The sequence below is a fragment of the Momordica charantia genome (assembly GCF_013281855.1).
Source record: "Momordica charantia cultivar OHB3-1 chromosome 11 unlocalized genomic scaffold, Mcharantia_2.0 BLBB01000011.1, whole genome shotgun sequence".
Lineage (NCBI taxonomy): Eukaryota > Viridiplantae > Streptophyta > Magnoliopsida > Cucurbitales > Cucurbitaceae > Momordica > Momordica charantia.
The window spans coordinates 8932340-8946517 of record NW_028275159.1 but is presented as its reverse complement, the minus strand read 5'-3'; the positions used below and the strand labels follow the sequence as shown (position 1 = coordinate 8946517).

Here is a 14178-nt window from a genome sequence, read left to right as displayed (position 1 = left end):
GGTATTTATATTTGGTCATTTTTGAAGTCTCAAATACAATACGAATACAATTCATTGGTTAATTAATCTTCTTACTCTTTCTCTTGAGGTCGGAGGCTCTCTCTTCTCCATTCGCTCTCACTTTGCCATTTTCTGGGCATTAAAACTATTATATTTTTGTTTCGAGTAATTTGTTGGATATAAACAAAAAAGATTCAAAAAGTGAAAAGCAATTGTTTGTGAATTGTGATTAGGAAAGAAAATCGTGTGGATAAAAAAGAAGTTTGGGAAAAAGAAGAGAAGGCATTGTAATTTAAATTTAAGTTGCGGTGGAGAAGAAGAAGGATTTGATTTTGCTGGAAATGGCACAAATCGAACAACGCACATAATTATTTACGTGATTAATTCAAAGATTTGGAGATAGAAATTGGAATTTAGAAGCAACGGCAAAAGGAGGGAGAGAAAAGCCATGTAACCACGTTTTAATATAAAACTAATATATATTGGCCAAAGTCCGATCTAGTCAGCACTTGACTGCCACTTCATTCATCGATAACTATTTACTATTTGGAATTATTTCTCAAACTCGACCAATCTAACTTAAACATCGGAAACGATATATATTTAAATATGTTTATTATATATTTTTATAATTTTACTTATCTAATAAACGTTTTGACTCTTTTGAATTTTTTTATTTACGAATTTAAATTTTATTTATTCTATTTGATGATTGAAATCTCCGACTCATTTTATGCTTTTGAAAAAGATAATTTTAACCAACAATATTATCTTGTCAACATGTGCTTAGTTTAGTAATAATTGATATTCGTCACATATATTTGATAAAGATATGCCTAATAAATGAAATATTCATAAACCTTTTTTACATGGAATTTATAGTAGTATAATATAAATATGTATTTTCAAATATAGCAATAAGTTTAAAGTATGTCTTGACTCGATTTCGTTTATTATTTCTAGACTCACTGAATCTTACTTGATTTTGTTTCTTATTTTCAGATTCATTGAATGAAGTGAATATCTTGTTTGGTAGAGATACATTTTAAACTTTGTTATATAAGTAGTTTAATGTTTCGAGATTTTAAATTTGAAATTTTAAATTTAAAATACAAAATTATAAAATTTTTGATAAATATACTATTTTACGTAATAAACTCATTTCATTTGTGTTAAAATTAAAATAGGTAAAACATGATATATTATAAATTATATAATATTATAAAAGTAATAATTATATAAAAAATATTTAGTTGCACACCTTGAAAAGTTTTGTTTGATTTAGTTTCCAAATCTTTATTAATTAGATTTAACAAAATATTCAGTTGCACACCTTGAAAATTTTTGTTTGATTTAATTAAGCAATTGCAATGCATTACTAAAGACTCTTCACAGTGTGTAATCAGTAGAAGTGGCAAAATACTAATAGAAAAGAATATGAGAAACTATTCGAAAACAAAATATTAAAGGGACTATTCGTTATATCAAGGACTTTAAAAAAATAATTAGTTTTTGTACTAATTTAAACTTTTATTTATTTACTTTTGATATCCAGTCCAAACCAGCTGCACCTTTTAAAATTTACTAAACCTCAACAACATTTTTCACGAAAAGGACTTATTCATTATAAATTTTAAACTACAAATAACTAAATTGTTACGTAATAAAATTCAGAAATAAAATTATTAGAGCAAAAAAGTGGTTTTTAACTAATCAGATCATATCATATAATAACTCTCAATGAAACAAAAAAGTGATTTTTGGCCAATTAAAGATCATAATCTCTCAATGAAACAAAAAAGTGATTTTTGGCCAATTAAAGATCATATTCTATAGTAACTCTCACAGGATAAAGCGCTTAACTATAGATATTTGGAGGCGATTGATCCTAAGCTAATCTTTCGAGGCGATTGTTCAAGCTCAGGATCTGCTAAGCGCCTCGCGGCGAGCAACGTTCTCGAAGGGATTTCCCTAACCTCTTTGCTCGTGCTTATAAGATCAACACCATATCGAGAACAAGACAATAAAAAAACAACAAAACAGATGGCAGAGTACAGAAACAGAACAAGACAGAAAAATAAACTTAGAATGATCTATTTTGATGTACATTATATGTTCTTGAAAAACAAGACAAACAAGTAATCCACCAGCCAAAGATAGTTTTGTTACATGATTGAGACAAGGCTTGAGGGAGATTTGACTCATCTAAACCTAAAAAATCTGGACTTAAGACAGCTGCTGATATGGTAACTGACCTCAATTCTATACATTATATGAAGGAAGAACACCAAAGAGAAATCAATCTAAGAAGTTAGCTTCCTCTCCACCACCCTACCAACCAACTATTTACAACAGCCTAAAATAAACACAGCAGTGTGCAATTGCTTTAGAAAAACCAACACTGCAACTAAATTATTAAACTAAACTTAAACTGTACTTTTCTAAACATCTACAGCTTCCGTATCCATATCCATATCCTCTGCTTCTTCCTCTCTACAGTTCTGTTCAGAAGTTTCCATGGAATCCATTTCTGATTTATTAACCCAATTGCTATTCTCATCATTTTCATCTTCACTATCACTATTTGTAGTATTATCACCTCCTCCATTACTATCCTTCAAATTATGGCTACTGTTTTTGGTGTCTACCTCTACCCCATCATCCTCACTCTGGTCATCTAGTTCTGATGACACTTGCTTCATCCCGCCATTTAACTCACGAAGCATTTCGAGACTAGCTAATGCAGTTTCCTCAAGTACTTCCTCTTTTACTTGACTAAGATTAGTACCAGCATTCACGTTAGCCGAACTGTTGGGTTCGACATGGGAAACGGACTTTGAATGCTTGTCGTCTGCACTATTAAGATCAGATATCGTCGACAGTATTGAGGGCTTCGCCTCAACATCAATCCAGCGACCCCCGAACCAATCTCTCGATTTTCGGAGATTGGTTCTATGTATGTTCAAGAATAAGCCTTCACCTATTAACAGCAAAAGAATTGCATTGCAAAGAAAGACGACTAAATAAATGGAGATTATGTTTAAAATTGATAGAAGGAAATAATTATTCTTCTGTTTCTCGATAAGATTACCTGGAAAGTAAATATGCACATCTTCATTGCCTGAATCATCTAGGCCAGTAACAACTCCCTCCCACCAGCCATCACTCCACCATGCATCGACTGCAACACCAATATCAAGAGCAAGCTCTATTTGCTCTTGTGGTACTGGCCTTGTAATTAGGCGGCCAGGGTGCCTCATGCCAAGTATATCAGGTAGAGCAACTTTGTAAGCAGGGACCCATTCCTAAAAGAAGAAAAACTTGTAGGATACTTCAACTTGAATTTTTTATTTTTTTATAATCGGGAGTCGGAGCTTTGCTCCCCAATACTCAAGGATAATTTAGGGACATTCAACTTGAAATGCCTTGTCAAGAAATCAATACAGCACCCTACATATAGAGAATGCATTTGAGAACAATAAAAAACAGAGCTTAGCAGCAACTCTACATGAGTCAACCGAAAAAGTTACATGCAACGTTACCTTGATAGCTAGATCAAAAACTTTTGTATGATAAATAAAGGCAATAGACTAAATCTATATATATATATATATATATTTTCATAAGAAACAAGGGGTATCTATTCAATGAAAAGAGCCCCAAAAAAGGGAGACAACCTAAAGGCAATAGACTAAATATTTGATGTTCCAATATATAAGCTCCATCTCCATCTGTACAATTTCGATCATCAATCCTATAAAAAGCCCGATAATGCAATATTGGATTGAGTAAGTCCTCCTCTACTTATGTTGGGTTGATAAAATTTACGTTGAATTACAATTTACAAGTAAAGTGTCTAATAAACCCCCAAACTTTTTGTTGTGTCAAATAGATCCCTAAACTTTACAAAGTGTTTGATAGGTCCTTGAACTTTTAATTTTGTGCCTAATAAATCTTTGACCTATCAAACATGTTTTAAACTTCCTGGACTCATATTAGGTACGAAGTTAGAAAGTTTAGAGAACTATAAGACACTTTTTGAAGTTAAATAATCTATTAGATAACAACACTAAAAGTTTAAAGAATTATCACACTTTATAAAGTTCAAGAATCTATTAAACAAACATCCTGAAAGTTCTGAAATTTGACCTAAAAGACAACTTCCAAAAAGTGTCAAAGTTCAACAAAATGGGAAAGAATCACAAACTGTTCAATTGTAACTCTTTGACAATTAGCATTACCTCAAGGTTTCCATAGCCATCCTCATCTTGCAGATCATCATATTGTACTCTAATCTGTTTTGGTGATGCATACAAGACCGTACATCGGAACCAGCAGCCTCGAATTCCACTATCTTGACACAGTAATTCTATCTTCTCATCAACCTCAAATGCTGGGGTGTAATCGTGCAAAACATGTTTATGAGAAAGAAACCTGCCACCTAAAAAGCTGTAATTATGCTCTTGGCAAGATTTGTAAGTCAACATATGTCGACGACTACCAGACTTTCTAACTTTTGCATTTTCTAACTCAAATGTTCTACAACCTTTAGCATTTCTCATCCTTCTCACTTTTGGTCTAGCAATATTTTCCAGGTCCAAATCTTCATCTTCTTCCCCAATCAAGCCATCAAAGATAGGCTCAGATTTTGACAATACATTGAGACTCAAATAAGCGAGGACCGGCTGATCATAATAGCCGTGCAATTTGCTGAGGTCAAAAGGTTTTAATCGGTTGCTTTTGAACTGCCTGTAGCACAGATGAATTTTGGACAGCGCATCCTGAGGAAAGGCATTGACACAATTTTCGTAATGTTCACGATTTAAGATTGTGGCAGGACCATCAACACATTCTACACTAATGGCTTGAACATACGGTGTGATGAAAACTTCTCTCGGGTGAGAGTTTCGTAATGTGATCACACCTTTCACCTCCTGACTATGATGAAACCACCTCACTTTCACCTTTTTCTGACCCCTCCTATCTTCATACATGTCTTCCAGGTAGGCAAGATAGTGATTTGCTCCCTTGGCCATGACATAGACAAAAGATTGTACCTGAGTCGCATTGAGTAGGAAGAATGCCAAGATTAAAAAAATGATGGAAAATTAGTATGTGTTATCACATACGTGTATAATCTAATAGACCTCTATACCACAACTAAAGCCTAAAGGTCATCATGAAACAAATATGATAGCATTTGTCTATTTATTCATACAAAGAGGTACCTAGCAAAGGGAAAATTAAAGAGCTGATCACCTATGACATTCATACTAAAAAAGTACCTAATTTAACCCCTAAATACTCCCTGGCCCACATCTTTCCCACCAGCCTAACTAACTAGTTTGGGTCCCACGATTTAAAATTCACGGTAAATGCTAAGTTGTTCCTTCTGCTCTCGTACGCTTGTGTACTTTAACTATTGAGTATTGAGGTCTATCAAAATGCTTTAACATATTGATATGTCTATCTAAAATAACTTCCATCAGTTTCAAGATGAAAAATCTTAGTGTCAAGCTTGGAAAAAGTGCAAAAAAAAAAAAAAAAATTAACTTCATCTCGAAATCACTCACGTACATTTGGGCACTTCCACTGCAACTACTTTGTCATAATGTATTTAAATATAGACATTTCTTGCTCTTCTTTTCCATACCATTAAGTTACTAAAATTTGAAACATTGGTGCTCACTTAAATGGGACAACATACAACGATACTGATGGTGATATGATACCTTATCAATTATAGAGTAAATGCTTACCATGATTGAAGTCCCGTTCCTGCAAAATGATGGGTAATGCTTGAGTCTTTTACCACAAGTCCATGCAGCACCAGACCATACAATATCTGATGCAAGCCCCTTGGCATTCCTAGATGGGCGAACCTATATAGAGATCAAAACCAAACTGAGGGACAATTCCCCAATTTTTTTTGAAAATGAGTCGGGGGAGGAAAGAAGTTTACCTTATCATCTGCAACACCAGAGTGTGGAATAACTACTCCACTATGTGAAAATTGAAGAGAACCCAATGTTTGTATTGCATCACATTCACAAGGCTCTGCATTAAAAACTTTGTCAAGATGTTAATACCAACGATTTAACATTGGAAATCAATAGGGAAAAATGTATTTTCAAAAAGAAAACACAACAAAAAAATATATGTTGACCTTACTTTAATAAGCTTCCTTAAAATTTCAGAAGAAAAAAATAAATTTATTAGATGGATGACTCTAGCTTGATTTTTTGTTCATGACATTGGAGGAATTTCATTTGCAATATAACATAAATATTATATCACCATAAAAACTGCAATTCCTGATTGCTTGGTGTCACCCAATTGAACTGAAGTGCATTTGAGTAATTAAAATTCGTATATATGATATAAACTTGTAACGTATACATAGCCATGGAATGTCAAAACATATTCACCATGTTCACCCTAAGCACGGCGAAAAAAAAGGTAACTATGGCGTGCGGCTAATTGAATTTGCATGCTATGGTTGACTTCGAGGCAAGGATGATGCAACCTCCGGTCGCCTCCTCAATAACGCTAAATGATAGTACTTTCTCAATTAGGCTCGTGTACTATTTTTTTTTTTATATATTTGTGAGAGTCTGGGCCAACTTACGGCACCTTGACTAATCTCACGGAATAACTATCTAATCCTACTACATTTGGCTAGTAGAACTTATCATGCGAATCATGTGAAATGTGTTCGACAACTAAAGGATTTTCTACAAAGGCAAATTACAAATACCCTCACATATAAAGAGAGAGAGAATGGTGTTTACTTTAGCAAATTCAGTCTAACACAACAATAATCCACAAAGAATCTAAATATCCAAAAGAAAAAAATATATGTATAAAATGAAAAACCAAGACAAACCAGAATGATTCCCAGGAGAATGTTGCTTTGATAACATAGAAGTAAGCCAATCCACAACCTCTCTCCTCGATCTCCATTTGAAACCAGCATGGACAGAACTTTCCTTCCCATGAACTTTCAAAAACTCGTCTGCAACAACATAAAACATGTGTCTGACGCTTCTCTCAGTCCCCACAACTGCAAGAATGGACTCTCCAGCAGAATCCTTCAAAAAATAATGAACCACGCGATTTCCCCGTTCTTGCGAAACAAATTGCTCCTTCCACTCCACAAAACAGTTACCATGTCCCATCATTTTGGCCGGAATCAGTCTAAGACAATTAACAAGAACCTAAACTCAACTTAAATGCTAATTACAAGAGCATGACAATGGCCAAAGGACGCAGAACCGTTCATCCCAAGAACTAATGCATGAAATTAACCAGCTATTGAATGTTGACCAGTTCATCAAGATTGCCCAAGAAACATAAGACCACAATTTCTCAGCCCACAGTGGTAGATCTCAAATCAAAAAAGAAAGATAACACTGGGCTTATGATCAAAGAAGGAATGTATAACTTAGATTTCCATGGCAAGATCGGAACCTAAATCCACAGCCAAAATACCCTAAATTATAACAGTCTTCAAACATCCAATTCCAACAAACTTTTAGTTCCCGAAACAAAGGACCCCGGAATCCTTACAAGAAAGACTTCAGAATACTACAACGAACAATTGCCTGGAAGAACATAAACCCTAAAACCGGCAAATACTTTCTTCAAACATTTTACAGCAATGGCGTGAACAAAGAAGTGCGTTTCCCCACAAATTTTGAGAACCCCAAAACGCATGAGCTTTCTTCAAACCCTTGAGAGAATCCACAATGAATTAGATGGCACAAAGAAGATTAATCCACAATGAACTTAAACAGGGAGCTCTCAAGGCATCGAGGGGGGAAACTTCAACCTCGAGATTGGAAACGGAAGATGAACAAAAATGGTGAAAAATTGAAAGTTCTGCAACTGTCCAACGGGTGTAATGGGGAAAATATCAAAATGGGAATGAGAGATGAGAAGGAACAGACCTCAGAAACGCCGTGGAAATGGAAGGGATTTGAGTTTGCAGAGCATCAGAAGCAGTTGATGAGAGGAAGGTGAAGAGTAGGAGGAGAAGAGAGGAGTCGCAGCAAAAATTGAGAATACTGACCGAAGCCGAAGAGTCGGGTCCAACAACTGAGAAGATGGTCTTTGGATCTATGGGCCGCCATAGTTGCTTCTAGAGAAATTTCAGTGCCATTTTACAATTATTCCTTTTTTTTTTTTTGTTTAAATACTTAGCCCTTCTTTTTCATTGTATTCATGTACTTTTTCTTTTTCATTGTATTCATGTACTTTTTTTTTTAATACATGTGAGGTTGGAATGCCCTCTAGTCGAATATAAATGTTTTAATCTCTATGATTTACCGCGTACTCTCCTTTTCGATGCGAACAGTAGCCTGACCTATACTCAATTGAAGTAAAATCTTTGATACTCATTCCTTCCAGCATCAGACCAGTAAGTTCGAGCCTTTTCAAATTCAGTTATGCAGCGTCAGACTCCTTCGACATAGATTCATTCTTAATCCAAGTGGTTTCGACGTGAGTTAGTCAGTATCGACTCACCTAAATTTGATTCCGATTTGATGCTTAGGTTGACTTGTCATGTATTTTTATTTTGAGTCATGTACTTTCAACTTTTATTCACTTGAGTTGTACTTTCAACACGTTCGTCTTAATCCTATGCTTTAAAAGTGACTAGTTATTTCGATTGCATGACAATCCACTTGCTAAATTTCTTAAAATTAGCCATATATTTGTACTAAAGAGTTTCGTTATTTTGCAAATAAAAATTAAATTAGTTATTTAATTACAGAGACCAAAATGAACAGTATAAACCTACAAGGATATTTTGAAAGTGCAGAGACAAAAAAAGCTGGTATATAGACCAAAATAAATTTGGTCTTTGTATTTGATCCACAGAGTTTAATTAAACTTCACACCATTATTGTATTGACAATTATTTTTCATGCAGTTTTCTATTTTAGTAACTGTATTAGTTGATAGTATTAGGGTTTAGGCCAGAGTTAAAAAAAAAAACCAAAATGACAAAATTAGTCATGGAACAATTTTTTTCCCGAATACAAATAATTCATTTTCAAAACCTATGGACATAAACATCTGTGTTATAGCTCAAATATTAGTAATGAGTAATCTCTCTTGATGCTAGATTCAAATTTTCATTTTATTGTTTAAATTTCAATACTTGAAATATAACTTTCCAAAATAACTTTGAATTAAAAAAGTTGAGTTAGCTTATCTTCATAACCAATTACACCAAAATTTGCTTCAGATTTCAAATTGGTCAAGGAATATATCTTCACCAAAAGATAGTGGGTTCAAATCCTCACTTCTACATGTTGATTTACTGAAAAAGAAAATGTACATCAAATTTTCAAATTTTATATATTTCAACTAAATTATTGTTTCTGATCCAGAGGTCATGAATTCGAATTTCCCACTATTACTTGTTGTACTAAAAAAAAGATAAATTATAATTTTATATGGAAAAAAACCATAATAGAACAATAAATTTGAAACAAACAAGTATATTGGGATAATATTGAAAAAACACATATCAAGTAAATGGTATGTAAATGAGAATGCAAATACAATAGTTGGGATAAACTATAATCTTAGATAATTAAGTTCATCAAAAAAAATTTCTTCCTAAAGAACTTTAAAGTAGTTACTAGGATAGTAATCTCTTTGAATAATTTTTCACCAACTTCTCATTCAAATCATCTTCTCAAATAGGTTGAATATATCATTCGATGAACTCAGTCAAGCACAAATATTTTTAAAATATGTGAAAATGAAACATTTCAATGCAAGAACCAATTCAATATAAGAACAAAGATGAAATGAATGACAAAATTATAAAAACCGAACTATTTATAAACCTTTAAACCTATCATCCATCCATCCCATATTGTACATCACAAAGGACCTAGTAAACAATACTACTAACACTCCTAAGTACAAACTCTTCTATACGAACAATCCAATCCAACTGACAAAGATTGGTATTAAAAACGGTTCAAATCCGAACTGTTTCGAATAGAGTTGGTAAAAAAAAATATATGATATGTATGTAAAAGTACTGACGATAAGACTCAAGAATCAGGAGTGCCAAAATCAGAAGAAAAAGGTGAAATGCGTTGTTCATAATCTTCCACTGCCTTCATCACACCCTCTATCTTTTCCAGAGCCTCAGCCATGGTTGGCCTTCCTTCAGGGTAATGAGAGACACAGTCCAAGGCAATAAGCAGAAGAGAAATGCCCCATTTTTCTGCGTTTTGAGCAACTTCATCATCAAACACTTCACAGGTCCACTCTTCTCTTATCTTGGCTCTCACCCATTTGGGGAGATTTATCCCATCTTTCGCTACCATTTTCCCTGTTAATAACTCGAGCAATATGATTCCGAAGCTGTAAACGTCGCCTTTCTCTGATAGTTTTTTCTCTGGGGCTGTATACCCCTTGGAGGAAAGAAGACGAGCTCTCTTCGGGTCTAGGAACTTTGTGATCCCGTATTCGCTGATCTGCGGTTCGTTGTTTTCGTTTAAGAGAATGTTTGAAAGCTTTAGATTCCCATGTGGAATGGAGTCTTCTGCATTTGATCTTCTTTGGTATATAAAACCAAGTGCGTTTGCTATTCCACTTGCTATGGATAATCTTATCCTCCATGGGAATTTCTGCTTTCCTTCAATACAACCTGCACATAACCCAAAAGTCATTCAATAAACTTAGCCATTGCCAAAGCGAGCATAGCTCAGCAGTCTATGAGGTTGTAAGTTCGAAAAAAAAAAAAACAATTCTCTCACTGTTAGCCTTGTTAAATGATTTTTAAAGTAAATTTCACCAGAAGTATCAAGGACTAGAAACCATGTTATTGTTCATATGTGTTGAATACTTCCCCCAACTGTAGTACACTGCAATTTAGTTTATCAAACAAATGTTTTTTTTGTTTTAATAAGAAACAATTTCATTTTGATTATATGAAATTACAAAAAGAGGGGAGAACCCCATTCCAAAGGAGTTAAAAAAAAACTTCTCCAATGGATAATAGAGAAGCAACAAATATATTTTTTTTTCCTTCATGGGAGAAAAAGAACAAGAAGCTAACTAAAACTACAAAAAGGGGCTCCATATATAAACACTAAACTCCTTAGTATAGTAACAGAAGCCCAATGGGAAATATCAATTTCGGACCAATAAAAAATGACACGATAATTGACATCTTCACAAATTTGAATCAGGTTTCATCTTGGTAATTTGTTGGGTTTTTCTTAGGAGTGTGAACTTTTCCTTCATCACAGATGCAAATGGCTATGTTTTGTGAAGATATAGTGCTAGCAAGAAAGCAAAAGAAGGGTGTTGCAAACTTTACTTACTCTCAAGAAGTTTATGCAGACTTCCATTTCTCTGATACTTGTAGATCAGCAGTTTCTCTTCGTTAGCAGAATAATAACCCACAAGCGGTAAAATGTTCGGGTGCTGCAGGTTTCCTACTAGCCTCATGGTTTTACGAAATTCATCAAAGTTTATCTGCATTTTTCTCAATGTTTTGACTGCATAATATTGGCTCTTTAACCTCACCTTGAAAAGGCTGGTGCAAATATTCAGATTTTGTAAATCTGCTGTTGCTTCGAGGAGGTCCTCCACTTTGAATTGTTCATCTTCTTCGTTAAAAAACACAAGCTCTGGAAGTGCTTCATCCCGTTGCTCAAGCTCAGTAGACATGGCTGATAGAGCTACAATAGGAGGAGACTTCTCAAGAGCCTTCTGAAACATTTGCTTCTTACCCACTAACTTTGCAGCCCTCTTGCATATAAAGAATGACAACAACAAAAACAATACAATACCGACAATAGAGATAATCATCCATTTTATCCGTTTATGGAAAAGCCAGTGTGCTCCTCCAACACTATTAGATTGGCTGCTCTGTGAGCTCGATGAGACGGGCGATGCAGCTTTTATCCCAACGTCGATCATGTCCTGCCGAGTCATCCATGATCTTAGAGACTTCCCATGCTTGAATTCTTTCATGAATTGGGGTAAACTAGTAGTAAAGTGATTGTTAGAAACATCTAATCTCCTGAGATGTTTTAGTTTAGGCAGAACCAAAGGTACCTCCCCACTTAAATTGTTGTTGCTAAGATTCAAGTGGGTCAGCCTTGTACAGTGGACAATTGAATCAGGAATGTTTCCTTGGATGTTGTTTTTGGCCAAGTTAAGAACTCTAAGACTAGAAAGTTTGCAGACAGAATCTGCATCAATTTTCCCACTGAGGTTCAAATTCTGAAGCCTAATTTCCACAATAGATTGTCCCTTGCGACTATATTTTACACCCTTCACCTTATTCGACTGTAACTGTAGGACCAAGTCGTTCGTGCCGATCCCGAGCATGTCTTGAGGGTCAATGGCTCTGATGAAACTGATAAAAGCTTCAGATTCTGATAAATCGCCATCCAAACAGGCTGTGAATGAGGGAGCACATACTACAGCAGAAATCAACACCATCATAAACAAGACTGGACTCATACTTCTCTGCATTTTTATGATATTTGGAAGACTGAAAATTCTCACAAGCAAGCAAGAAACTCGAAGCTGATGAACACAAATGCAGTCTATAGAATCCAAGGATTTAGGTACTATTTTCTACAACATGTGAGATTACCTAAGCGGCTATGCCCTGAATATTCAGCACTAGCGTTAACTTCTATGTGACTATCAACCTTCAAAACAATTTCACACCATCTGATTCAAAAAGCCCTAAAATAATTGGTCAGCAACATCGATTAATCAATTCATGTCTTGATATTACCTACAGTAGAACACATATTATGATAAATCACCATCAATCCAATATCTCCTATTAATTTATAGTTTCAATGGATGTTTGCAATAATTTATTGATACAAATTGTTCTATTAGTTGATCTGTCAAACCGAATTAACTCACATCATTGAATTTCCAGCATCTTCGCCGCCTCGATCGAAACGTATCTGTGCTTTTTCCTGTTCTTCAGCGTCAACCGCAGCCGGACCGGACCGGAGCTCCGAGAACGACCGCTCGATCATGGCGGTTGGTGAAGGTTCTCGGCTTCACTTGGATCCATGGTGCTTCTATTCCTTCTTTCTGATCGCAATAGCTGGTCGCTCCGGGCGTCGGCCGGTGGGATTCACCTCCATGAATGCCTCTGACGACGGCTCCCCTTCTCTTTTTTTAACAATGGAGGAGCTAACTGAAATCGCCGCCGTCTCTAAGGAAGATCCATTTTTTTTAACAACCAAATAATTGTAATATTTCGAAACGATTTTTGTTGGATTTGTTCCCCTTCTCTTCTTCCTCTCCCATTGAATTCCAGAACATTGACATTTGAAATATTCTTTTTTTTTACTAATATATATATATTTATTTATTTAATAAAATAGGTTGAGAAAACTTCCAATAAAATCCACGTTCTTATTCTCTCACAATTATTTATATACAATTATTTCTTTTTTTGAGTAACAAAACAAATTTGCCAAACAAAAAAAAAAAACATTTTAATGGAAGAAATCATGCACAATTAATAAAAAATAATAATAATAACAAATTTAGTCCTTAAACCTTTTAAAACTGTATTTAATAGATTTTATTTTATTACACTGTATTCAATTAGATTTAACTTTGAACCTATCTAATAAATGTTATTAAACTTTAAAAAGTGGCGAGTAATTTTTAAACTCTCAATTCTAAATTTAACATAAATTTTAAGTTTAATAATTCTATGAACCCCTTTTAATTTATATTTGATAGGTCTTCCACTTTCAATTTTATGTTTATGTTTTCAATATCTATTAAAATTCATGGATATTTTTGTAAGAACTTCTAAAATTTAAGACCTAAGTAAATTAATTTTTAAATCACGTTTTTTTCTTTTTAATCAAGTTTAAGGTTTTTTTTTATATTAGTACAACATGTTAGAGAGGGGATTCGAACTCAACCCTCGTGGTTGAAGGTATATACCAATTAAGCTATGTTCACTTTGACTCTTTTTAATTAAATTAGATATAAACAATTGGTGTGTTCCATTAATTCAGTATTGACAATATTTCATTGTCTCTTTAGGTATTACTAAGAAGTGAAGTACAACACTTTTTTTTTTCAACTTCAATCGTCTGTTAACTCATCAATTAGGTAAATGGAGCTTATGTGCTAACTGAACTT

The 14178-nt window shown here is 34.2% G+C and overlaps 2 protein-coding genes across 7 annotated transcripts; both read right to left on the bottom strand.

Annotated features, from left to right (window-relative positions):
- Positions 1-2072: 2072 nt before the first annotated feature.
- Positions 2073-8162, bottom strand: LOC111010391 (Agenet and bromo-adjacent homology (BAH) domain-containing protein). 5 transcript variants are annotated; one of them, XM_022283776.2, is made up of 7 exons: positions 6887-8162; positions 5963-6069; positions 5760-5882; positions 4242-5057; positions 3092-3305; positions 2660-2980; positions 2073-2608 (listed from the first exon to the last, which is right to left on the bottom strand). In XM_022283776.2, exons 1-7 carry the CDS (start codon positions 7179-7181, stop codon positions 2442-2444), a joined length of 2043 nt encoding a protein of 680 aa, XP_022139468.1. In that variant the 5' UTR covers positions 7182-8162; the 3' UTR covers positions 2073-2441. The 5 variants fall into 5 exon arrangements, with proteins under 5 accessions (XP_022139468.1, XP_087976050.1, XP_087976048.1 ...); XM_088119924.1 differs by having other exon boundaries at positions 2073-2980; positions 4242-4441; positions 4547-5057; XM_088119922.1 differs by having other exon boundaries at positions 2073-2980; positions 6887-7197; positions 7950-8162.
- Positions 8163-9837: 1675 nt separating this feature from the next.
- Positions 9838-13351, bottom strand: LOC111010500 (probably inactive receptor-like protein kinase At5g41680). Of its 2 annotated transcripts, XM_022283959.2 has the most exons (4): positions 12928-13351; positions 12644-12790; positions 11358-12464; positions 9838-10678 (listed from the first exon to the last, which is right to left on the bottom strand). In XM_022283959.2, exons 3-4 carry the CDS (start codon positions 12370-12372, stop codon positions 10077-10079), a joined length of 1617 nt encoding a protein of 538 aa, XP_022139651.1. In that variant the 5' UTR covers positions 12373-12464; positions 12644-12790; positions 12928-13351; the 3' UTR covers positions 9838-10076. The 2 variants fall into 2 exon arrangements, with proteins under 2 accessions (XP_022139651.1, XP_022139650.1); XM_022283958.2 differs by lacking the exon at positions 12644-12790.
- Positions 13352-14178: the final 827 nt, after the last annotated feature.

Coding starts and splice junctions, on each gene's coding strand:
- LOC111010391 (XM_088119922.1), bottom strand. CDS start 7,181: ATGATGGGACATGGTAACTGTTTTGTGGAGTGGAAGGAGCAATTTGTT. Junction 6,070..6,886: donor TTCTCCTGGGAATCATTCTG/GTTTGTCTTGGT, acceptor ATCTTGACAAAG/TTTTTAATGCAGAGCCTTGT. Junction 2,981..3,091: donor TGTGCATATTTACTTTCCAG/GTAATCTTATCG, acceptor TGCTGTTAATAG/GTGAAGGCTTATTCTTGAAC.
- LOC111010500 (XM_022283959.2), bottom strand. CDS start 12,372: ATGCTCGGGATCGGCACGAACGACTTGGTCCTACAGTTACAGTCGAAT. Junction 10,679..11,357: donor TCTGCATAAACTTCTTGAGA/GTAAGTAAAGTT, acceptor GGTTATGTGCAG/GTTGTATTGAAGGAAAGCAG.